This window comes from Nerophis lumbriciformis, linkage group LG30, assembly GCF_033978685.3.
Source record: "Nerophis lumbriciformis linkage group LG30, RoL_Nlum_v2.1, whole genome shotgun sequence".
NCBI classification, from domain to species: Eukaryota; Metazoa; Chordata; class Actinopteri; order Syngnathiformes; family Syngnathidae; genus Nerophis; species Nerophis lumbriciformis.
This window is the reverse complement of record NC_084577.2, coordinates 24605064-24630086: the sequence shown is the minus strand read 5'-3', so window position 1 is coordinate 24630086 and position 25023 is coordinate 24605064. Positions and strand designations below refer to the sequence as shown.

The 25023-nt window shown below is 36.8% G+C and overlaps 2 protein-coding genes across 2 annotated transcripts in view; both read left to right on the top strand.

Moving 5' to 3' along the window:
- The window catches only part of vps53 (VPS53 subunit of GARP complex), a 143568-nt gene extending 138783 nt beyond the window's left edge, over positions 1-4785 (top strand). Inside the window, exon 22 of the mRNA XM_061925839.1 lies at positions 4176-4785. Within this exon, the coding sequence (XP_061781823.1) occupies positions 4176-4349 (174 nt within the window). The 3' untranslated portion in view covers positions 4350-4785. The remainder of the gene's footprint in view (positions 1-4175) is intronic.
- A 6934-nt stretch (positions 4786-11719) lies between these two features.
- Positions 11720-21503, top strand: rflnb (refilin B). Its single transcript, XM_061925838.1, has 3 exons — positions 11720-12194; positions 16038-16123; positions 20630-21503. The coding sequence occupies exons 1-3, from the start codon at positions 12003-12005 to the stop codon at positions 20940-20942; spliced, it is 591 nt and encodes a 196-aa protein (XP_061781822.1). The 5' UTR covers positions 11720-12002; the 3' UTR covers positions 20943-21503.
- Positions 21504-25023: the final 3520 nt, after the last annotated feature.

Here is a 25023-nt window from a genome sequence, read left to right as displayed (position 1 = left end):
TCATTTACAAACGACAAACATGCTAGGCTGTAGGCTACTAGGAGCTAGCAACAGCTAAGCACACACTAGCACACAAGCCAGTGTCCTTAATTGAACAAAATTGCAGTCTTAAAGAGCACATTTGTCAACATACACAAGTATCAAATAATTATAGTTGCATATTATTTACACATACCAAGTCTCCAAGGGAGAAGTGTATTAGAAGTATCCAGTAACAAACGTGTCCGCATCATCCACCCCACTTTAAATTAAAGACAGCAGAAGTCCATTCCAGATTTTTTTCTGACTATAGAACGCATCGGTATATAAGCCGAACCCAGTCAGTTTTAGAAGAAAAATCTATATTTTTCCATATATTTGTCGCACCGGCAGATATATACATTGTGAAATGTTATTTACACATAAATATTCTGTAAATTTTTATTTCCATACTTAATTGTTTCTAAACGGTGTCTGTAACACGGCAGTAAAACGGCTGATCAAACAAAACAGAAGTCATCGTCATAGCTCTCCAATCAGCTAAACCGACTCAATAACTCCACAATGACGTTTCGGTGAATTTACATAACTGAAACAATACAAAAAGGATGCCACTGTAAGTTAATAATACTAACACAGACACTCGTAAACGTGTTAGCATATTAGCTAATGCTAACAACGCGAGTTTCATTACATTACGATGGCACGTAGAAATATGCATGGAAACACTTCTACAGACATCACACATGGAACGGTTTAGTAAGTATGAATTGTTTTAGTTGTATTGTAAAACTTACAAACGTTGCTTGTAATGATGAATGAAGAGTCATTATGAGTAGAAACGCTATTGACGACTAGAAGACGGAACGGCACTTATACTTCTAAACCGAAGAACACCGCAGCACCTGCAGTGAGCGAACTCGTCCAAAAGATGGTGCCATAGCACAAACAATAACACACCTTTTCAGTCTATTTGCTTGTTTTGTTTTTTGCATTATGGCCGTCAGCGAAGAAAAATCTGTAAATTAGCCAAACCTTTTTATAAGCCACAGAGTTTGAAGCGTAGGAAAAAAGTAAGGGCTTTCATTTAATTTACAGTAGGTTAATGTGTCTCTCACGTGTTCTCTGTTTGACTCATTTCACTTGATCAAACATTTTCTAACATTCCACAGTACTGAGTAATAATATATAGTGGGAATGTTTTGATTAGGGTTTTATGCTTCCATGAGATTGACCAATACCGATCACATGTATTAACTGTAAATGTTTCAATGTCTTCATGGTGAGTGCTATTGACGGTTTAACAATATCACCACAATATTCCTTTTTCTTTTTCTTGGCGTGTACTATGTTCAGTATTATTTAGCAGGAACAAAACATAACATGAAAACACTGAAAGGATAGGATAGGACTTTATTGTCATTGCACAAGTACAACAAAACTACGTTTTCAGCACAAACCCGTTCAAGATTAGACATCCGCACCGTAACACAACATAAACACAACAGAACAAATACCCAGAAGCCTTTACAGCACTAACTCTTACAGGACGCTAAAATATACACCCCCCGCTACCTCCTACCCCCCCGCCCCACCTCAACCTCCTCACACATTACTATGTGATACTTATACCAAGAAATGCAGTTTATTTGCCGTAATGAAGGGGATATATACTAACTTAGAGGAGTGGCACGACACATAAATAGCTGCTAGTTGCTAAAGATAAAAACAGCCAAAGGGTATTGGCAATAAAAAAGCATTAATCGGCGATGGCAATCATGTACCTTTTCACAAAAATTGGCCTATGCTGATCGATCGGCCCAGCCATAATACATCTGTATGATTCCTGCTGATATTGTATCAACTAAAAGATACTGTAAATTCTGGACTGTAAGCCGCTACTTTTTTCCTACGCTTTGAACCCCATGGCTTTTAAAACCGTGCGGATAATTTATGGATTTTTCTTTGCTAACAACCATAATGTTTTGTATAGAGATGTCCAATAATGGATTTTTTGCCGATATTGTCCAACTCTTAATTACCGAATCCGATATCAGCCAATACCGATATATACAGTGGTGGAATTAACACATTATTATGCCTAATTTTGTTGTGATGCCCCGCTGGATGCATTAAACAATGTAACAAGGTTTTCCAAAATAAATCAACTCAAGTTATGGGGGAAAAAAATGCCAACATGGCACTGCCATATTTATTATTGAAGTCACAAAGTGCATTATTTTTTTTAACATGCCTCAAAACAGCAGCTTGGAATTTGGGACATGCTCTCCCTGAGAGAGCATGAGGAGGTTGAGGTGGGGCGGGGGGATAGGAGGTAGCGGGGGGGTGTATATTGCAGCGTCCTGTAAGAGTTAGTGCTGCAAAGGCTTCTGGGTATTTGTTCTGTTGTGTTTATGTTGTGTTACGGTGCGGATGTGTATTCTTGAACGGGTTTGTGCTGAAAACGTAGTTTCGTTGTGGCGTGGCGAAGTTGGTAGAGTGGCCGTGCCAGCAATCGGAGGGTTGCTGGTGACTCGGGTTCAATCCCCGCCTTCTACCATCCTAGTCACGTCCGTTGTGTCCTTGGACAAGACACTTCACCCCTTGCTCCTGATGGCTGCTGGTTAGCGCCTTGCATGGCAGCTCCCGCCATCAGTGTGTGAATGTGTGTGTGAATGGGTGAATGTGGAAATACTGTCAAAGCGCTTTGAGTACCTTGAAGGTAGAAAAGCGCTATACAAGTATAACCCATTTATTTATTTATCATTATCAACCAATACCGATATATACAGTGGTGGAATTAACACATTATTATGCCTACTTTTGTTGTGATGCCCCGCTGGATGCATTAAACAATGTAACAAGGTTTTCCAAAATAAATCAACTCAAGTTATGGAAAAAAATGCCAACATGGCACTGCCATATTTATTATTGAAGTCACAAAGTGCATTATTTTTTTTAACATGCCTCAAAACAGCAGCTTGGAATTTGGGACATGTTCTCCCTGAGAGATCATGAGGAGGTTGAGGTGGGGCGGGTGGGTAGGAGGTAGCGGGGGGGTGTATATTTTAGCGTCCTGTAAGAGTTAGTGCTGCAAAGGCTTCTGGGTATTTGTTCTGTTGTATTTATGTTGTGTTACGGTGCGGATGTCTAATCTTGAACGGGTTTGTGCTGAAAACGGGGTTTCGTTGTGGCGTGGCGAAGTTGGTAGAGTGGCCGTGCCAGCAATCGGAGGGTTGCTGGTGACTCGGGTTCAATCCCCACCTTCTACCATCCTAGTCACGTCCGTTGTGTCCTTGGGCAAGACACTTCACCCCTTGCTCCTGATGGCTGCTGGTTAGCGCCTTGCATGGCAGCTCCCGCCATCAGTGTGTGAATGTGTGTGTGAATGGGTGAATGTGGTAATACTGTCAAAGCGCTTTGAGTACCTTGAAGGTAGAAAAGCGCTATACAAGTATAACCCATTTATTTATTTATTTATTTATTTATTTATTTATTTATTTATCATTATCAACCAATACCGATATATACAGTCGTGGAATTAACACATTATTATGCCTAATTTTGTTGTGATGTCCCGCTGGATGCATTAAACAATGTAACAAGGTTTTCCAAAATAAATCAACTCAAGTTATGGGGAAAAAAATGCCAACATGGCACTGCCATATTTATTATTGAAGTCACAAAGTGCATTATTTTTTTTTTAACATGCCTCAAAACAGCAGCTTGGAATTTGGGACATGCTCTCCCTGAGAGAGCATGAGGAGGTTGAGGTGGGGCGGGGGGTGTATATTTTAGCGTCCTGTAAGAGTTAGTGCTGCAAAGGCTTCTGGGTATTTGTTCTGTTGTGTTTATGTTGTGTTACGGTGCGGATGTCTAATCTTGAACGGGTTTGTGCTGAAAACGTAGTTTTGTTGTACTTGTGCAATGACAATAAAGTCCTATCCTATCCTTTCAGTGTTTTCATGCCATGTTTTGTTCCTGCTAAATAAATGACAGTAACAATATGTGTAAATGAATCATATCTCACTGAATATTAAACATAAGTCTGGAAATGACCTGTCGTCTTATATCGAGCTGAGCTTTTCCTCCCGTCACTCACACACTTTGACTCGGCATCTTTTTGTGCACGCGTCGTCTCGACACAAAACAAGTCCACGAGTGCTTTTCTCAATCCTCTCCTTGTGTGTGTTTAGGGTTTAAAACGCGGCGAGCAGAGCAGCATGCTGGAGCTTTTCAGGCAGAGGTTACCGACGCCGCCCTCCGGGGCCGACGGCGGCGGCGGCGGATTGTCATTCAGCGCCCCCACCCCCGAGCAGGAGTCGTCACGCATACGCAAACTGGAGAAACTCATCAAGAAGAGACTGTGAGTGCGCATAGGGTAGGACAGCATGCCGTTGTTTTCATGCAGCCAGGGATCTCAACCTGGGCTCCATTCGGTTCTTGTGCTGGACAATAACAAACCACTGAAGACGGGAAAGTAAACGGTTAATTATGCTAAGTTATGAAGAAACTTCCTCTGTGGTTACTTGCTGTTGCTACATACTTAAAGTTCCTTCATAGCCGCAATTTCCGAGCTTTCTGGTAATGCTTGTTCTTAATTCTATCACTTAAATTTAGGAGGAGAATAAAATAAGACTTTTAACTGGTGCTCTAAATTACTGTATAATTGAGAGGGGAAGTATGATTGCGTATTTATTGCAATGTATCTACTTCCAGTGAGACATTCCTTCCTTTGGGAACCAGAATAGTATCGTTTGTTGTTGTTATGCGAAGTAACAATTAAACATTGCCACATTACACCTACGAGACCTTGTGATTGATTGATTGATTGATTGAAAGACGGAGTAGACATTGATCAGCAGAACCAAGTTTTATTTCCACTTGAGCATGCAGTCAACACCCAGCAGGCACGAGACATTGAAACAACGTTGATTTTACCTACATGTACTTTGAAACAATGTTGCAAAATAGTTGTATTTGTAAATTGAGACAACGTTGGTGTCTAACGTTGGATCCACGTTGTTGGTTGGGAAATGACCAATATTCAATGGTTAAATCAACGTCAGAACCCAACATTGATCAAACGTTGTCAAAAAGCATGTTGTTTCAACGTACTTCTATTGTAGAATATCAGTTGGAAAATGACTAACATTGAATGTTCAAATCAACGTCAGAACCCAACATTGATTAAACGTTGTCAAAAAGCATGTTGTTTCAACATACTTGTGTTGTAGAATATTGGTTGGAAAATGACCAAAATTCAATGGTCAAATCAACGTCACAACTAGACATTGAATAAACGTACCGGTAGTCAAAAAGCATGTTGTTTCAACGTATTTGTGTTGTAGAATATTGGTTGGGAAATGACTCAAATTCAATGGTCAAATCAACGTCAGAACCCAGTTGTATTTGTGTTGTAGAATATTGATTGGAAAATGACTAAAATTCAACGCTCAAAACAACGTCAGCACCCAACATTGATTAAACGTCGTCAAAAAGCATGTTGTTTCAACGTACTTGTGTTGTAGAATATTGGTTGGAAAATGACTAAAATTCAATGGTCAAATCAACGTCACAACTAAACATTGAATAAACGTACCGGTAGTCAAAAAGCATGTTGTTTCAACGTATTTGTGTTGTAGAATATTGATTGGAAAATTACTAAAATTCAATGGTCAAATCAACGTCAGAACCCAACATTGATTAAACATCTTCAAAATCATGTTGTTTCAACGTATTTGTGTTGTAGAATATTGGTTGGAAAATGACCAAAATCCAACGCTCAAAACAACGTCAGCACCCAACATTGATTAAACGTCGTCAAAAAGCATGTTGTTTCAACATACTTGTGTTATAGAATATTGGTTGGAAAATGACTAAAATTCAATGGTCAAATCAACGTCAGAACCCAACATTGATTAAACATCGTCAAAAAGCATGTTGTTTCAACGTACTTGTGTTGTAGAATATTGGTTGGAAAATGACTAAAATTCAATGGTCAAATCAACATCACAACTAGACATTGAATAAACGTACCAGTAGTCAAAAAGCATGTTGTTTCAACGTATTTGTGTTGTAGAATATTGGTTGGAAAATTACTAAAATTCAATGGTCAAATCAACGTCAGAACCCAGTTGTATTTGTGTTGTAGAATATTGATTGGAAAATTACTAAAATTCAATGGTCAAATCAACGTCAGAACCCAACATTGATTAAACGTCGTCAAAAAGCATGTTGTTTCAACGTACTTGTGTTGTAGAATATCGGTTGGAAAATGACTCAAATTCAATGTTCAAATCAACGTCAGAACCCAACATTGATTAAACGTCGTCAAAAAGCATGTTGTTTCAACGTTGTATTTGTGTTGTAGAATATTGGTTGGAAAATGACCAAAATTCAACGCTCAAAACAACGTCAGCACCCAACATTGATTAAACGTCGTCAAAAAGCACGTTGTTTCAATGTTGTATTTGTGTTGGAAAATATTGGTTGGAGAATGACTAAAAGTCAATGGTCAAATCAACGTTGGTATCTAACGTTGGATCCACGTTGTTGGTTGGGAAATTACCAAAATTCAATGGTCATATCAATGTCAGAACCCAACATTGAATAAACGTCGTCAAAAAGCACGTTGTTTCAACGTATTTGTGTTGTAGAATATTGGTTGGAAAATTACTAAAATTGAATGGTCAAATCAATGTCACAACCTAACATTGAATAAATGTCGTCAAAAAGCATATTGTTTCAACGTACTTGTGTTGTAGAATATTGGTTGGAAAATTACTCAAATTCAATGGTGAATTCAACAGTGGTGTCTAACGTTGAATCCACGTTGTTGGTTGGGAAATGACCAAAATTCAATGGTCATATCAACGTCACAACCAGACATTGAATAAACGTCATCAAAAAGCATGTTGTTTCTACGTTGTATTTGTGTTGTAGAATATTGGTTGGAAAATTACTAAAATTCAACGCTCAAAACAACGTCAGCACCCAACATTGAATAAATGTTGTCAAAAAGCATGTTGTTTCAACGTTGTATTTGTGTTGTAGAATATTGGTTGGGAAAGACCAAAATTCAATGCTCAAAACAACGTCAGAACCCAACATTGATTAAACGTCGTCAAAAAGCATGTTGTTTCAACGTTATATTTGTGTTGTAAAATATCGGTTGGAGAATGACTAAAAGTCAATGGTCAAATCAACGGTGGTGTCTAACGTTGGATCCACGTTGTTGTTTGGGAAATGACCAATTTTCAATGGTCATATCAATGTCAGAACCCAACATTGATTAAACGTTGTCAAAAAGCATGTTGTTTCAATGTATTTGTGTTGTAGAATATTGGTTGGAAAATGACTAAAATTCTATGGTCAAATCAACGTCAGAACCCAACATTTTAAAGTTTAAAAATTTAGAAAATAACATTAGTACCATTTTTTTCCCCCCCATTTACAGTAATGCACTGTAAAATCGACCATAGATTTTATGGATTTTAGTCGCCAGAATTTATGGTAACTTGTTTCCATTTACAGTAATGCAATATAAAAATAAAAAAAGTCAGTAAATTTCAAAGTTAAAAATTTAGAAAATAACATGAGTACCATTTTTTTTTTTTTCATTTTACAGTAATGCACTGTAAAAACGACCATAGATTTCACTTGAAAAACTGGCAGCTCAGTCACCTGAATTTTTCCACGAAAATAACAACGGTACTATTTTTAATTTACAATAACTCACTAAAAAATTTACCATAGATTTTATGGATTTTAGTCGAGTCGCCAGAATTTACAGTAACTTGTTTCCATTTACAGTAATGCAAAATAAAAAAAAATACTAGATTTCAAAGTTAAAACATTTAGAAAATAACACTGGTACCATTTTTTTCCATTTACAGTAATGCACTGTGAAATCGACCATAGATTTTATGAATTTTAGTTGCCATAATTTACAGTAATTTGTTTCCATGCAATATAATACCATGCAATATAAAAAAAAATGCAATATAAAAATTGTTTTTTTGAAAATAACATTAGTACCATTTTTTTAATCCATTTACAATAATGCACTGTGAAATCGACCATAGATTGTATGGATTTTAGTCGCCAGAATTTACAGTAACTTGATTCTATTTACAGTAATGCAATATAAAAAAAAATTGTCAGTAGATTTCAAAGTTTTAAAAAACTGTCAGCTCAGTCGCCAGAATGTTTCCATAAAAACAGCAATGTTACTGTTTTTCAAATTTACAGTAATGCATTGTGAAAGTAGATTTTATGGAGTAAAAAATTGACATTTTAATTGCCAGAATTTACAGTAACGTGTCTCCATTTTATATATATATATTAAAAAAAATTAAAAAGTCAGTAGATTTCAAGGTATTTTTTGCAGTAATTTTTGCATAAAAACATCATTGTTACTGTTTTTCAAATTTACAGTATTTTGGAGTAAAAAAAAAAAACAACACTGGGTTTTATGGTAAAATGATGGTGACTGAGCTGCCAGTTTTTTGGACAGATGTTTTTTCTTTTTCTGTGTTTTACGTCAAACATTTTGATGTCAACACCCTGTGTTAGGTTGATGTTTTCTAAAAAAAAAAAGTTGTGCTGACAATGTAATCATAGAAGAACACCTACAGTAGACATGCTATCAACAACAAGCCTCGGGTAGGGCGAGTATATCTCACATCTCCACACTGGAGATGTGATGTCCCTCAGTGTGAGGTCGCCATAGAAACATCGTCGTCAGGGAGATGGGAGCATCCGTCTCAAGCCGGTCGCCCAGAACGAGTACCTGAGGTCTATCGCCCGCATCATAAATAAGAGATTACTCCTGCTTGGGTGCATCTAAAATCATGTGACTGGAACAGCAGCTAGATTTATTGTTTTGAAATTGCTTATACACTCAAAGTTATGTATAGTGACCACCCACACAAGTTGGACTGTGTAAATAAAAAAAAAAATTTAAAGCCTGTTTAAAAAATTAAATACATATAGCTAGGGATGATGTTTGATAAGAAATTATCGAGTTCGAGCCCATTATCGAATCCTCTTATCAAACCGATTCCTTATTGATTCTCTTATCGAATACAGATAGGTTGTTGTATATGAAAAAAAACACAATACAAAAGCTCACTTTTATTTTATAAGAAAAATAAATAAATATTGACTGTTACCCCCCTAAAAAAATGTTTTAAAAATAAATATTGACTGTTACCCAAAGTATATTAAGTGGGATTTTTCAGAAAAACAAATATATACAGCAACACAAAAACAACCTGTCTCTGTGATCACTATAGGTGAATAGCCATGCCTTGAGGCGTTTTTTCCGGTCCATTATTTTTGCTGCTTGTGTGACATCACAGGAAATGACGTAGCTCAGTCTAATGTCCCACAGGGCATTTCTTGTGGGACGGGATTCGTTCCCGGGGATTCGAATAAAGAACCAACTCTTTTTCTTTACTATAGTGGCCTCGATTCTCAAAAAGGGATTTGAGTCCATGGAATCTGTTCTTTTCTAATCGAACACTCAGGAGAACCGGTTTCGAACATCATCCCTATATATACACATTCTAAGTCATACTTGCCAACCCTCCCGGATTTTCCGGGAGACTCCCGAAATTCAGCGCCTCTCCCGAAAACCTCCCGGGACAAATTTTCTCCCGAAATTCAGGCCCACAACATAAACAGCATACCTGCCCAATAACGTTATAACTGTAGAATGATGGAGGGCGAGTTCTTGGTTTCTTATGTGGGTTTATTGTTAGGCAGTTTCATTAACGTCCTCCCAGCGCGGCAACAACACACAACAACAGCAGTCACATTTTTGTATACCGTAAAGCTGTTCGTCTGCCGTAAACAGCAATGTTGTGACACTCTTAAACGGGACAATACTGCCATCTAGTGCATTTGATGAAAGCACTTTTGTGCGTGCCACACAGAATGCATCATCATGTTCAGCATGGTTCGAAAAATAATGACAGAGAATAGAACAAGGATGGACAATTCAACCCTTAACTCAACAATGAGTAGATGAGTGTTATGTGTGTGTATATGTGTAAATAAATGAACACTGAAATTCAAGTATTTCTCTTATATATATATATATATATATAATAAGTAGTACAAGTATTTATTTTATATATATATATAATAAAATACATATATATATATACGTATATATATACATATATATATATATATAGCTAGAATTCACTGAACGTCAAGTATTTCTTATATATCTATGAAATACTTGACTTGGTGAATTCTAGCTGTAAATATACTCCTCCCCTTTTGGCCACGCCCCCGTCCCACCCCGACCACGCCCACCCCCTGCCCCCCACCTCCCGAAATCGGAGGTCTCAAGGTTGGCAAGTATGTTCTAAGTGGACCTGGGTCTTTTTTTCTTTCTTTTTTTTGGGGGGGGGGGGGGGGGGGGTCAATGATATTTGTGTTTAATAAATGGGAATTGGAATACAATTGATTTATTTGAACGTATCTGGCTTTTGTTTTGAAATACGAAAAATACAACTAAAATGCAAAAACAGTTGGGTTTGAATTTTATTTTGAAATACAACTTAAAACAGCGTTCTATTTGTGTGGAAAAACAATATATTTTCATTATTTAATTTTTGATTTAAAGCAAAGTTTAAATTATTGTATAGTTCATGTAAGAAAAATAACCAATAAACTGAAACGAAAAAAAAACGCACCCAAAAACAAGCTTTTTTTTTTTTTTTTTTTTTTTTTCATATTCCGACACCTGAAACGGAAGTTGCTCATTAAAAACAAGACCGCGCACTGCCAAGCAGAGAAAAAAAATAAAGTGTTATCTTGTATCTTGCGTCTGAGAGACCAGATGATCATTTCAATATGTTTTTATGCATAAATTTAGGATACAACGCCACACTCTTTTTTTATTCCTGCAGGCGAAGCCACCACGGGCTTGACTTTGTAGCAATTTCCGGTGCCGGTTACATTTCCGGTGTCGGAATATTGAGAAAACATCTGTTTTTGGTTCGTTTTTTTGTTTGTGCTGACTTGTATGAACTGTACAAGTAAAAAAAAAAATTGTTTAGAAAATAGTTATTGTTCTTCGACACTCTAAAAGGAAAATCTTTATTTTTCAATGGTATTTTCAAAATAAAAGTAAACGCTAATTAAAAAAACAACTGCGCACTGCCATGCGGAGAAAATAAAGTGTAGTGTTGTACCCTGCATCAAAAAAAGAGCAGACACTGATATGAATATGTTGTTTTTTTTATACATAAACTTGGGATACGACGCCCCACTGTTTTGTTTTCCTGCAGGCCAGTTCACGGGCTTGACTTTGTAGCAATTTCCGGTTCCCGTTGCATTTCCGGTGTCGGAATATGAGAAAACGTCTGTTTTTGGTTCAATTTCTGTTTCTCTATAAGAGCAAAACAAAAGCTTTTTTTATATTTAGCTATTGTTATTCGACACTGTAAAAGAAAAACGCAGTATAGTTATATTGTATTTTTTTCGTAGTTCAAAACCACAATCATGTCAATGACCAAAATATTCACTAACTCTGTATCATGAAGGGTGTTTTTGTATGGTTCCCGCGGTGTAAAAACGTATAATTACTTGACCTAAAAGGTGTTTTCTAAGAAATGTTTATGGAATATATAATTATATCAATTAGGGAAGGTGCCGTTTAGGACAGATTGGTTTCTGGTTTGCTGTTCTTCTCCAGCCAATCAGCATCGAGGAAAGGCCTCAAAGGGGCGGGTCTTTCCTCCTTTAATGTCTGACGTTTCAGAGCGAGAAGTTTGAAGTAAAGCGGCGGTGCTGCTATTAAATGTTCCAATGTTCAAAAATATCCTCCGTAATAGTTGACGGCGTGGTGTTTTTCATCGATGAAAGAAGTATTGTGAACGTTTCCAGGCTGGGTTTGTTGACTTTTTTTTTTTTTTTTTGACGCCATAAAGCCCCGGCAAAGAGGAAATTGTGGAAGGTTTCTCTCCTTCTTGCTGGGACTTTCACAACTCGCCTCTCTTGAAATGGTGGGAGTGTTAAACTTGCCAAATGTTTGCCAAGAGGAGCTTCTAGGCATGAGCTGCAAGGCGGACAGAGGTCTCGACAGTCCGGACTCCGGGTTACCGCCCAGTCCGAGCCCCAGCGCCTGGCTGCTGCCGGCGGACAAAGCCCGCGGGGTGAGTCCGCTACCCGAAGATGATGGACGCGCCTCCGTGGTAGGAAACTCTTTTTTTCTATATAAAACTGTATTAAAATGATTATTATTGTCTGTTCTCTTCACTACATAATACATAAATGTAGACGACCACAACGTATTCCACCCGGCATCCTTTAATTCCTTGGCTACTGTACAGTAAATTGAATTATGGCAAGCACCATTTAAAGCTAAGTTTCCTTTTATTTATCCATCTATCCATTTTCTACCGCTCATTCCCTTTCGGCAACTTTTATGAATATAAAGTGTGAGAACATGTCTTGAAAACACTGCTACCTAGAGGGCGCTAGTGTGCAAACATGACTAAAATTCCTTCTGACCGCTGTATGGAAGCACGTGTCCGCCACTAAAAAATAATACCCCAATGCTTTAAGAAATTCAAAATTATGAGATACAAAATTATAATTTTGACTTTTTATGTCACAATCATGACTTAGCATTGGGACTTACTCATAATTGTCTTCATCTCACAATTTTGACTTTTTTTTCTCACAATTCTGACTTTTTTTTTTTCACAATTTTGACCTTTTTTTTTCTCACAATTTTGACTTTTTTTCACCTCACAATTTTGACTTTTTTTCACCTCACAATTTTGACTTTTTTTCACCTCACAATTTTGACTTTTTTTCACCTCACAATTTTGACTTTTTTTTCACCTCACAATTTTTTCACCTCACAATTTTGACTTTTTTTTTCCCCTCACAATGTTGACTTTTTTCTCTCAATTTTGAATTTTGATTCCATAAATATGATTTTTAAACTCTTTATGACTCTTTATCTCATAATTTAGATTTTCTAATCTCATAATTATGACTATTTGTCATAATTATAGCTTTCTTATCTTTCTCTCAATTTTGACCTTTTTTTTCTCTCAATTTTAACTTTTTTTTTCTCTCAATTTTGACTTCATTCCATAAATGATTTTTAAACTCTTTATGACTCTATCTCATACTTTTGGCTTTCTTATCTTATAATTATGACTTTTTAATCTCATAATTATGACTTTTTATCTCATTATGACTTTTTAAAATTATAATTTTGACTTTCTTGTCTCTTATGGCTTTTTCATATTTTGACTTTTTTCCCTCACAATTTTGATTTAAGCTCATTTTTTACTTTTGATTTCATAAATATGATTTTTAAACTCTTTATGACTCTTTTTCTCATAATTTAGATTTTCTAATCTCATAATTATGACTATTTGTCATAATTATTGCTTTCTTATCTTATAATAGACTCTTTAATCTCATAATTATGACTTTTTATCATGGCTTTTTAATCTTAGAAATTTGACTTGTCTCTTAATTATGGCTTCTTTTTTTTAAATATTTTGACTTTTTTTCCCCATCACAATTTTGACTTTTTTCCCTCAAAATTTTGATTTAAGCTCATTTTTTACTTTTGATTTCATAATTATGACTTATCTCATATCGATTTTCTAATCTCACGGACTTTAATATCTCAGTTATGACTCATTTCATAATTTTGACATTTTTATCTCAATTATGACTTGTCTCATAATTATGATTTATCTCATAATTTCGACTTTTTTTCTGTAAAACTATATTAAAATGTGTGTGTCTCATAAACAAATGTATATTAAAACATGTATGTTTCATAAACACAACAGTCTGTTCTCTTCACTACATAATACATAAATGTAGATGACCACAACGTATTCCACCCGGCATCCTTTAATTCCTTGGCTACTGTACAGTAAGTGAATTATGGCAAGCACCATTTAAAGCTAAGTTTCCTTTTATTTATACTGAATATAAAGTATGAGAACATGTCGTGAAAACACCGCTACCTAGAGGGCGCTAGTGTGCAAACATGACTAATATTCCTTCTGACCGCTGTATGGAAGCACGTGTCCGCCACTAAAAAATAATAAATACCCCAATGCTAAGTGCTAATTGTGAGATATAAAGTCGTATTAATGAGATAACAAATTCAAAATGGTCAGATACGAAGTTATCATTTCGGCTTTGTATGTCACAATCATGACTTAGCATTGGGACTTAGTCATATTTTCTAAATTTTGACCTTTTGGTCTCATAATTTTGATTTAAGCTCATTTTTGACATTTGATTTCATAATTATAATATTTAAACTTATAATTATAATTTGTCATAATTATGACTATTTGTCATAATTATGGCTTTCTCATCTTATCATTTTGACATTTTATCTCATAATTGACTTCATCTCATTATTTTGACTTTCTTCTTGTCTCTTTATTATGGCTTTTGCATAATTTTGACCTTTTGTCTCACAATTTTGACTTTTTGGTCTCTATGACTTTTTATCTCATAATTTTGATTAAAGCTCATTTTTTTTACATATAATTTCATGATTTTTAAACTCATTAGGACTCTATCTCATTGTTATAAATTCTCTCATAAATATGACTTCTCTCATAAATTTGACTTTCTTGTCTCAATTATGGCTTTCTCACAATTTTGACTTTTGGTCTCAATTTTGAATTTTTATCTCATAATTTTGATTTAAGCTAATTTTTTACATTCAAGTTCATAATTATGATTTTTTTAAACTCATAATTATGACTCTTTACCTCATAATTATGACTTATCTCATAAATTTGATTTTCTAATCTCATAGTTATGACTATTTGTCATAATTATGGCTTTCTTATCTTATCATTTTGACTTTTTATCTCATAATTATGACTACTTATGATTGTGACTTTTTGTCTCATATTCATGATTTATGTCATAACCTCGACTTTCTTGTTATAATTATGATTATCTCATAGTTGTGGCTTTACTTAATAATTTCAACATTTTATCTCATAATTATGACTTATTGGCCATGTAAAGAGAAAATGAATGTGATGTATTGTCTGCATGTTCAAAATAAAGCTTTTTATCTCATAATTTGGACTTTCTTCTCTGATAATGTAGACTTCATGTCATTGGGACTTACCATTTCCCCAGCGTGAGTTATTGTTGTCAGCTAATGATAGCAGTTTGGCAAAGTTTAGCCACTAAAGTTATTGTTCAATCCTTTCTATCACAACAGCATCACTGCAAATAGTTTTTTTTGCTTCTTTGGGACAGCTTTTGTGTACAAGCATATTCTCCAGGTGTGTACCAGATCTGTGTGAGTGACAGCCATGAAGGCCAATCATCTTATTCCACCATTTGTATTCCCTTTTAATTTGTTATTGTGAGAAACATAGACACATTTTGTTCCGTGTGTTCTTTTACTAGGTAACATATGCAAATTGTTCACTTATTATACCAGACGGAGCCTTGAGTTAGCCCATATTTGATCCAATATTCCTACTTTAATTATTTTGTAGTGTGGAATGTTTTATAAAAGGTTTGATCAAGTGAAACGAGTCAAACAGAACAATGGAAGGTATAAAAAAAAACACTAACCTATTTATTAAGCTCACTGATGAATGATGCGGACACCTTTGTTACTGGATACTTTCCAATACACTTATGCCTTTTGAGAACTTTATGTGCAAGTAACATGTTATTATAATTGATACTTGTTTATCTTAACAAAGGTGCTGTTTTACACCACTATATTAAATTATTATTACATATGTCTAGCTTGCGTGCTATTGTGTGCTTAGCTGTTGTGTATCTGATAGCTCCTAGCGCCTAGCATGGTTGGTTACCTTTTGACTTGAGTAAAATAGACTAAGTTGTGTTTATTGGAGGACATTTAGATGTGAACTAGTGTTGCACAACTAAACACGCTGCAGGATTGCCGATGTTTTTGCTGATATCAGGCCGACATCCAATATCAGTATCGGCTCAGAACTAATGCACTAAAGTTCAAACCTTTTTTGTTGTTGTTGTTGTTGCAGGTTTCTGTTTTCTCCAGCGGTTCCTCGCTGCGGCCGTTGTCGTACACAGAGGGTATATCAGTCGATCCCATACCTGAAGAAGTAAGGTGGGTGGTGGTCAAATTCTAATATCAGTTTAGTTTTTTTTTTCCTCTTCCGGGTGGCAGTAAATGCTGGAGCCTATCCCGGCTGACTTCAGGCATGAGGCGAGTTATTAGACCCTGAACACACCCTTTTGATTCCATGTAGGGTAGTGAGTGCAAGAGACTATAGGGCTGGGCGCGACTAAACGATATCAATATATATATATATATATATATATATATATATATATATATATATCGGGATAGACACGTAATTAGAGATGGCCGATAAAGGTGTTAAAATGTAATATCGGAAATTATCGGTATCGTTTTTTTTATCGGTATCATTTTTTTTTTTTTTTTTTTTTTTTATTAAATCAACATAAAAAACACAAGATACACTTACAATTAGTGCACCAACCCAAAAAATCTCCCTCCCCCATTCACACTCATTCACACAAAAGGGTTGTTTCTTTCTGTTATTAATATTCTGGTTCCTGCATTATATATCAATATATATCAATACAGTCTGCAAGGGATACAGTCCGTAAGCACACATGATTGTGCGTGCTGCTGGTCCACTAATAGTACTAACCTTCAACAGTTAATTTTACTCATTTTCATTCATTACTAGTTTCTATGTAACTGTTTTTATATTGTTTTACTTTCTTTTTTATTCAAGAAAATGTTTTTAATTTATTCATCTTATTTTATTTTATTAATTAAAAAAAAAAAAAAAAGACCTTATCTTCACCATTCCTGGTTGTCCAAATTAGGCATAATAATGTGTTAATTCCACGACTGTATATATCGGTATCGGTTGGTATCGGTAATTAAAGAGTTGGACAATATTGGATATTGGAAAAAAAGCCATTATCGGGCATCTCTACTAAAAAGCAATTACTTTTTCATAACTTGGTCACTACTGCCTAGTTTCTCTTGTTATATTCTTATCCTACTTGCCAACCTTGAGACCTCCGATTTCGGGAGGTGGGGAGTAGGCGTGGTTGGGGTGGGACGGGGGCGTGGTTGGGGGCGTGGCTAAAAGGGGAGGAGTATATTTACAGCTAGAATTCACCAAGTCAAGTATTTTTTATATATATATATATATATATATATATATATAAATAAAATAAATACTTGAATTTCAGTGTTCATTTATTTACACATATACACACACATAACACTCATCTACTCATTGTTGAGTTAAGGGTTGAATTGTCCATCCTTGTTCTATTCTCTGTCACTATTTTTCGAATCATGCTGAACACCCTCTCTGATGATGCATTGCTGTGTGGCATGCACAAAAGTGCTTTCATCAAATGCACTAGATGGCAGTATTGTCCTGTTTAAGAGTGTCACAACATTGCTGTTTACGGCAGACGAACTGCTTTACGGTATACAAAAAAGTGACTGCTGCTGTTGTGTGTTGTTGCCACGCTGGGAGGACGTTAATGAAACTGCCTAACAATAAACCCACATAAGAAACCAAGAACTCGCCCTCCATCATTCTACAGTTATAACGTGATTGGGCAGGTACGCTTTTCTATATTGTGGAGGACCTGAGTCCGCCTGAATTTCGGGAGATTTTCGGGAGAAAATTTGTCCCGGGAGGTTTTCGGTAGAGGCGCTGAATTTCGGGAGTCTCCCGGAAAATCCGGGAGGGTTGGCAAGTATGCTTCTTATTTTACTGTTATATTTTTATTCTCATTGTTCTTTTTTGTTTTTATTCTTATTGTAATATTTTTCTATTTTGTTCCCATTTATACCCCCATTATTTACTTTTTAAATTCGATCTCAATTCTGTTTACTTCTGCTGGAATTTTAATTTTCCTGAGGGAACTCTCCTGAAGGAATCGATAAAGTACCATATTTTTCGGAGTATAAGTCGCTCCGGAGTATAAGTCGCATTGGCCGAAAATGCATAATGAAGAAGGAAAAAAACATATACAGTGCCCTCCAAAAGTATTGGAACAGTGAGACCAATTCCTTTATTTTTGTTGTAGACTGAAAACATTTGGGTTGGACGTCAAAAGATGAATATGAGACAAGAGATCAACATTTCAGCTTTCATTTCCAGGTATTTACATCTGGATCTGATGCACAACTTAGAAGATAGCATTATTTGTAATGGAACACAACATTTTTAGGTCAGCAAAAATATTGGAACATATAAACTTAAAATAGATTAAAGTGAATAAGACTTAATATTTAGTTGCAAATCCTTTGCTTTCAATAAGTGCATCAAGCCTGTGAGCATTGACATCACCAAACTTGTGCATTCTTCTTTTGGGATGCTTTTCCAGGCTTTCACCGCAGCCTCCTTTAGTTGTTGTTTGTTTTGGGGGGGTTACTCCCTACAGTCTCCTCTTCAGCAGGTAAAAAACATGCTCTATTGGGTTTAAGTCTGGAGACTGACTTGGCCAGTCTAAAACCTTCCACTTCTTGCCCCTGATCAACTCCTTTGTTGTTTTGGTCGTTATCTTGCTGCATGATGAAGGATCTCCCAATCAGTTTGGTTGCATTTTTCTTTAAATTAGCAGACAAAATGTTTCTGTAGACTTCTGAGTTCATTTTGCTGCTGCCATCATGTATTACATCATCAATGAAGATGAGGTCCCAGAAGAAGTCTTGCAATCCCAAGCCATGACATGATGTTTCACAGATGAGCTTGTATGTTTGGGATCATGAGCAGATCCTTTCTTTCTCCAAACGTTCGCCTTTCCATCACTTTGAAAGAAGTTCATCTTTGTCTCATCAGTCCCATAAAACTTTTTCCCATAATTTTTGAGGCTCATCTCTGTACCTTTTGGCAAATTCCAGCCTGGCCTTCCTGTTCTTCTTACTAATGAGTGGTTTGCATCTTCTGGTGTATCCTCTGTACTTCTGTCCATGAAGTATTCTGCCAACATTAGATTGTGATACTTTCACTCCTGTCCTCTGGAGGTCATTGCTGATGTCACTAACAGTTGTTCTTTATAGCTCTCACAATGTTTCTGTCATCAAGTGCTGATGTTTTCCTTGGTCTACCTGTTCCACGTCTGTTGCTTAGTACACCAGTGGTTTCTTTCTTCTTCAGGACATTCCAAATGGTTGTACTGGCTATGGCCAATGTTTGTGCAATGGCTCTGATTGATTGTCCATCTTCTCTCAGATTCACAATTGCTTCTTTTTCACCCATAGACAGCTCTCTGGTTTTCATGTTGGTTCCACCTCTAAATGCAGTCTGCACAGGCAAAACCTATCCTACCCAATGTGAAACTGAGCTCAGACATTCAGTGCTATTTATTGTTTGAATAATCAATGTAATTTGGAGACACCTGGGCAACAAAACACACCTGTGAGTCACATGTTCCAATACTTTTGCTCTCCTGAAAAATGGGTAGGTTCAAACAAAAGGTGCTATCTTCTAAGTTGTGTATCAAATCCAGATGTAAATACCTGGAAATGAAAGCTGAAATGTTGATCTCTTGTCCCATATTCATCTTTTGATGTCAAACCCAAATGTTTTCAGTCTATAACAAAAATAAACAAATTGGACTCACTGTTCCAATACTTTTGGAGGGCACTGTATAAGTCGCACTGGAGTATAAGTCGCATTTTTTGGGGAAATCTATTTGATAAAAGCCAACAGCAAGAAAGGCAATTTAAAATAAATGAAGAATAGTGAACAGGCTGAATAAGTGTACGTTATATGAGGCATAAATAACCAACTGGTATGTTAACGTAACATATTATGGTAAGAGTCATTCAAATAACTATAACATATAGAACATGCTATACGTTTACCAAACAATCTGTCACTCCTAATCGCTAAATCCCATGAAATCTTATACGTCTAGTGCAGGGGTCGGCAACCTTTACCAATCAAAGAGCCATTTTGACCAGTTTCACAAATTATAGAAAACAATGGGAGCCGCAAAAATTTTTGAAATTTTAAATGACATAACACTGTATATAAAAAAATGTTTTGCTTTGTGCTATGTATAAACCAGGGGTCTCAGACACGCTGCCCACTACTTTTATTAGGAATTTTTAAGCTGGTGCAGCACGCGGGTTTTTAATGAATAGCGCTTGTCATCGTCATGCGTGCCGTGATGGTACAGCATATAGAACCCACTACAACCAGCGTGCCTGATCAGCCACATGTTGTATGGGGCTACCGCTTGCACACATAGGTCACAGCAAGGCATACTTGCTCAACAACCACACAGGTTACACTGACGGTGGCGGTATAAAAAAAAAAAAACTTTAACGCTCTTACTAATAATGCGCCACACTGTGAACCCACACCAAACAAGAATGACAAACACATTTCGGGAGAACATCTGCACCGTAACACAACATAAACACAACAGGACAAATACCCAGAATCCCATGCAGCCCTAACTCTTCCGGGATATATTATACACCCCTGCTACCAAACCCCGCCCACCTCAACCAAACTATGAAAAAAAACTGCGACTTATAGTCCGAAAAATACGGTTTTATCTAACGTAGTTCCCAGCTAATGCCGCCTGCCGCCCACAGGTACACCTCGTCCGTGCGCTACGACTCCGAGCGCCACTTCATCCAGACCGTGGCCCTGGAGCCCCGGGGCCGGGCGCTGGAGCGCTGCGCGCAGACGGTCACCGCCCTGTCGCACGGCACGTGGCGGCGCTACAAGACACAGCTGGACTTCACGCCCCGCCAGCGGCCGCAGAGCTTCCGGAGCACCGCCATCGTCTACCCCAAGCAGGCCAGCGCCGCGTACGCCACGGAGCTGAGCTACGACCGCCGCCGGCGAGCCCGGCGCTTCCTCTCCAGCGTGGAGTTGGAGTGCGGCAGGAAGCTACCCGAGTGAGGGAGGAGGGAGCGTCTTCTTCATGGCTTCTGCACTGTAAAGGCTGGCTGTCGGAAAACCTGCTGTTTTTATTTTTGCATCAACTTCCTCCCGAAATTGACCTTTTTTTTTTAATTAACTCATTGAGGAGCGGAAGACTCGTTCACCAGGGTGCAGGACTTTTATTCACATATGTGGTGGCAACTCTACACGTTTTTTGTGTGTACTTCTGCACTAAATGAGCACAAAATGATCTCTTCCTAAATCCTCCCAGCTAGTAATCAGCATGTAATTGGATAAAAGGGACTCTTCAGTATGCTTTTGTGGGCGTATGTATGTATGTATGTATGTATGGAGGTGAGAAAGTGTGGACTTTACTGAAGTGACACCCATTCTTCACACGAGGGGGGGGGAAAGCTGCATTCCGCTTAACGTCCTTTTTTTTTTTAGTGACAGTATTTATTTTAATTCTTCAAGGATGTCAGATTTTTACCTTGTCAATAGATATATTTGCAATATTTTTTGTGTGACAGTGACTTTTTGATGAGCAGTTTGAAATAAAATCAAATGTCATTCCCTGTTTTTGATGTTTGTGTACATAACTCAACACAAAAGTATGATCAAGTTGTATTTTGCTTTGTTGCTAGTGCTTGAGCTCCTCCTACTGGCCAGCAGGTGAAAGTACAGTTGAAAAAAAAATCTGCATTTGGAAGGTTAATTCAAAGGAAATATAAATATCCTTTTTTTTTTTTTTGTCAATATACACGTGAGATGAACACTAGACCAGTTTTTAGTGTGCGGTGAGATATAGTCTGGTGTGCCGTGGAAGATTATCTAATTTCACCTATTTGGGTTAAAAATATTTTTTGCAAACCAGTAATTATAGTCTGCAAATTATGTGTTGTTGAGTGTCGGTGCTGTCTAGAGCTCGGCAGAGTAACCGTGTAATACTCTTCCATATCAGCAGGTGGCAGCCGGTAGCTAATTGCTTTGTAGATGTCAAACAGTGGAAGGCAGTGTCCAGGTAAAAAGGTATCTAATGATTAAACCAAAAATAAAAAGGTGAGTGCCCCTAAGAAAAGGCATTGAAGGCTATGCAGAACGAGACTAAAACTGAACTGGCTACAAAGTAAACAAAAACCGAATGCTGGACGACAGCAAAGACTTACTGTGGAGCCAAGACGGCGTCCACAATGTACATCCGAACATGACAATCAACAATGTCCCCACAAAGAAGGATAAAAACTGAAATATTCTTGATTGCTAAAACAAAGTAGATTCGGGAAATATCGCTCAAAAGGAAGACATGAAACTGCTACAGGAAAATACCAAAAAAAGAGAAAAAGCCACCAAAATAGGAGCGTAAGACAAGAACTAAAACACTACACACAGGGAAAACAGCAAAAAAAACTTTTAAGTCAGGGTGTGATGTGACAGTACACCTACTTTGAGACAAGAGTGATGCATGCTTGGTTATGCTTTAAAGTCATATCCAACAATTGCGGCGACGACTTTTTACTGTCAACTGAGTTTTGTTTTTTAATTATTTCTTCTGGTGGTGTGCCTCTGCATTTTTTCAATAAAAAAAATATGCCTCTGCTCAAAAAAGGTTGAAAAACACTGCACTAGACAATAAGTATGTAGACATAGGTTGGAAAAAAAACAAGACGTACTGAGGAAATAGGGCTGAAAATGTAACACAAAATGGATACAAATTAATACAAAAAGTGTGTGGGGGACATTTTTATTTATTTGTAAAAAAAATAAAATACTACCGACCATTGGCGTTGTTAGGCCTATTTAGCCCCCCTAAAATATTCTTAAGCCCCCCCCTAAATAATTTGGTGTTTTTTTGGGGGGGTTTTTACAAATAAATGCCGACATATTCATTATAAAGTGGCCCAAATATGAGTTTAAATAAATAATGATATAACCTGTTATTATTCACTCAGTTTCCCCTCACTTCGTAGCGTAAGGTAGAGAGCCCCTTTCGTGCGTCGGTATCCAATCCATTCCACTTGTTCATATAGAAAATGCCCACATCACTCAAATTCCAGCCCGCATTTTCTCTGCGACCTTGCTTGCGGTCCTGCAGGTGTACGAAGCACATTATCTTCCTTTACAATGAGTGAAGCTGCACAAAACCTTGTGTGTGCAATTGTAAATCATTTATATTTTAAGTTTTGTGTTTCTTGTAGAATCTATATAAAGTAATATACATAAGCCTATTGTTAAAATAATGAAAAAAAACATCATTAAATATATTTGTTTTATTGTATTGTTACATTAATAGCTGTTTTATTATTATAGGATGGCTTGTTAAACATTTAATAGGATTTTCAGAGGGAGGAAAAACCAAGACATTTAATATAAAATGTAAAATGAATAAATACATAAAAAGAAAAAGAAAATATATGGTTAAAAGCCATCCTCCCGGGGAGCATTTCATTTCGTCCCGTGCATTTTTTTTTAAATAATAATAATAATGAATCATTTCTAAGTTTTTGTTAGCCGTTTGTGAAGTTTTGTGCTCGTGCGTAACATTCGCTCGCATCCTGTGCATCTCCTGGGGGCAAAGCCCCCCCTGTCCTTAAAAGCTAGTGACGCCCCTGCTACCGACCTATATCAAAACTTAGCTCTGTATTATAAATTAAAAATTGTAATAGTATCAAAAATATCAAAATGTTGCTCTTTTCTTACATAATCAGAATCAGAAATACTTTATTCATCCTTGAGGGGAAATTAACATTTTCAGCATAATCCCATTCAAGATCAGACAAACATTATAGGGAGACAGAACAGGATCAAACATTACAGGGAGACAGAACAGGATCGCTGACGGGTTTGCCAACTTCCGGCGGCCCTTACAAAAATGTTGCGATACAGGTAAACCAGGCCCGGCCCTAACCAATCTGGCGCCCTAGGCAAGATTTTAGGTGGCGCCCCCCCACATCGGCAGTGAAGTGTACATACTCACAAGAAACCGAATAGCTTTGTCTTTGACCTTTTTTTTTACTTAAATAAAGCAAATTAACAATCAGAATAGTTAACAAGATAAAAAAAAATATGAATAAATAAATGAATGCAAAAAATAAAAAATTAATATATGAAATACAATATATTTTACATACATATTGCTTAATTTACATTAATGATGTGCACTTTAACAACTAGGCTTACAACTATACCTAATATATAAAGGGGTGGAAAAGTGACTATTACCTGCAGGGCAAACATTAGCTAACCAGAAGGCAATAACAATGTAAACAAAAAACACCTGCTTAAAAGATCTAATACAAATGTCCCTGAGGAATGTAAGGTGGGAGTACTGTAATTACCTAACGATACATTATTATTTTCCATAACAATTTAGCCCCCTCCACAATATTAACCCGACGTTAAAACAGAACTAGCTATTTATTGATTAGCAATTGCCGAATCATGTAACATTAGCTTAATGCTAAAAAGCCAGGTTACTATCACATTCTGTAACAGACAAATAATTTCATGTAGGCTAACGTTACCTATGCTACCTCTTGTCTTTTTCTCGTTTCTCCTCCTCTTCTTTTCTCTTTTTTCTTTCCTGGGCACCTGACAGTTTTGGCCGTTTTGACATCTTGTGTTGATTTTTTGATGTGGTGACGTCCAAAAAGAGTCATGATACGGGAAGGGAGGGGGCGCACCGTGCGGGGGGGGGGGGGGGTGTAATGTTGTAACAAATAATATTTCTATTAAATAGGCTTTACTTTGCATTTTAATTAACGTGGGATTATTTTTTGTATTTAGAAATAATAGTACCAACTTTTTTTTTTTTTTCTCCAACATTTGTGGCACTGGCGTGGCGCCCCCTGATGGACGGCGCCCTTAGCATTTGCTTATACGGCCTATGCCACGGGCCGGCCCTGAGGTAAACAATGGGGGGTGGTAAGAAAAAAAATGTGGTCTAAGCCTGGGAATAGGGGGTCCAGACTGAGGCCAGGGGGAAAAAACAACTCATAGCCATAGCACACATCAACATCAAAGGACATTAAAAAGAGCAGTTCTGATGCAAGCAGCCACTTCTACACACAGCTATGAATAAAAAGTCAAAGAAACATATACA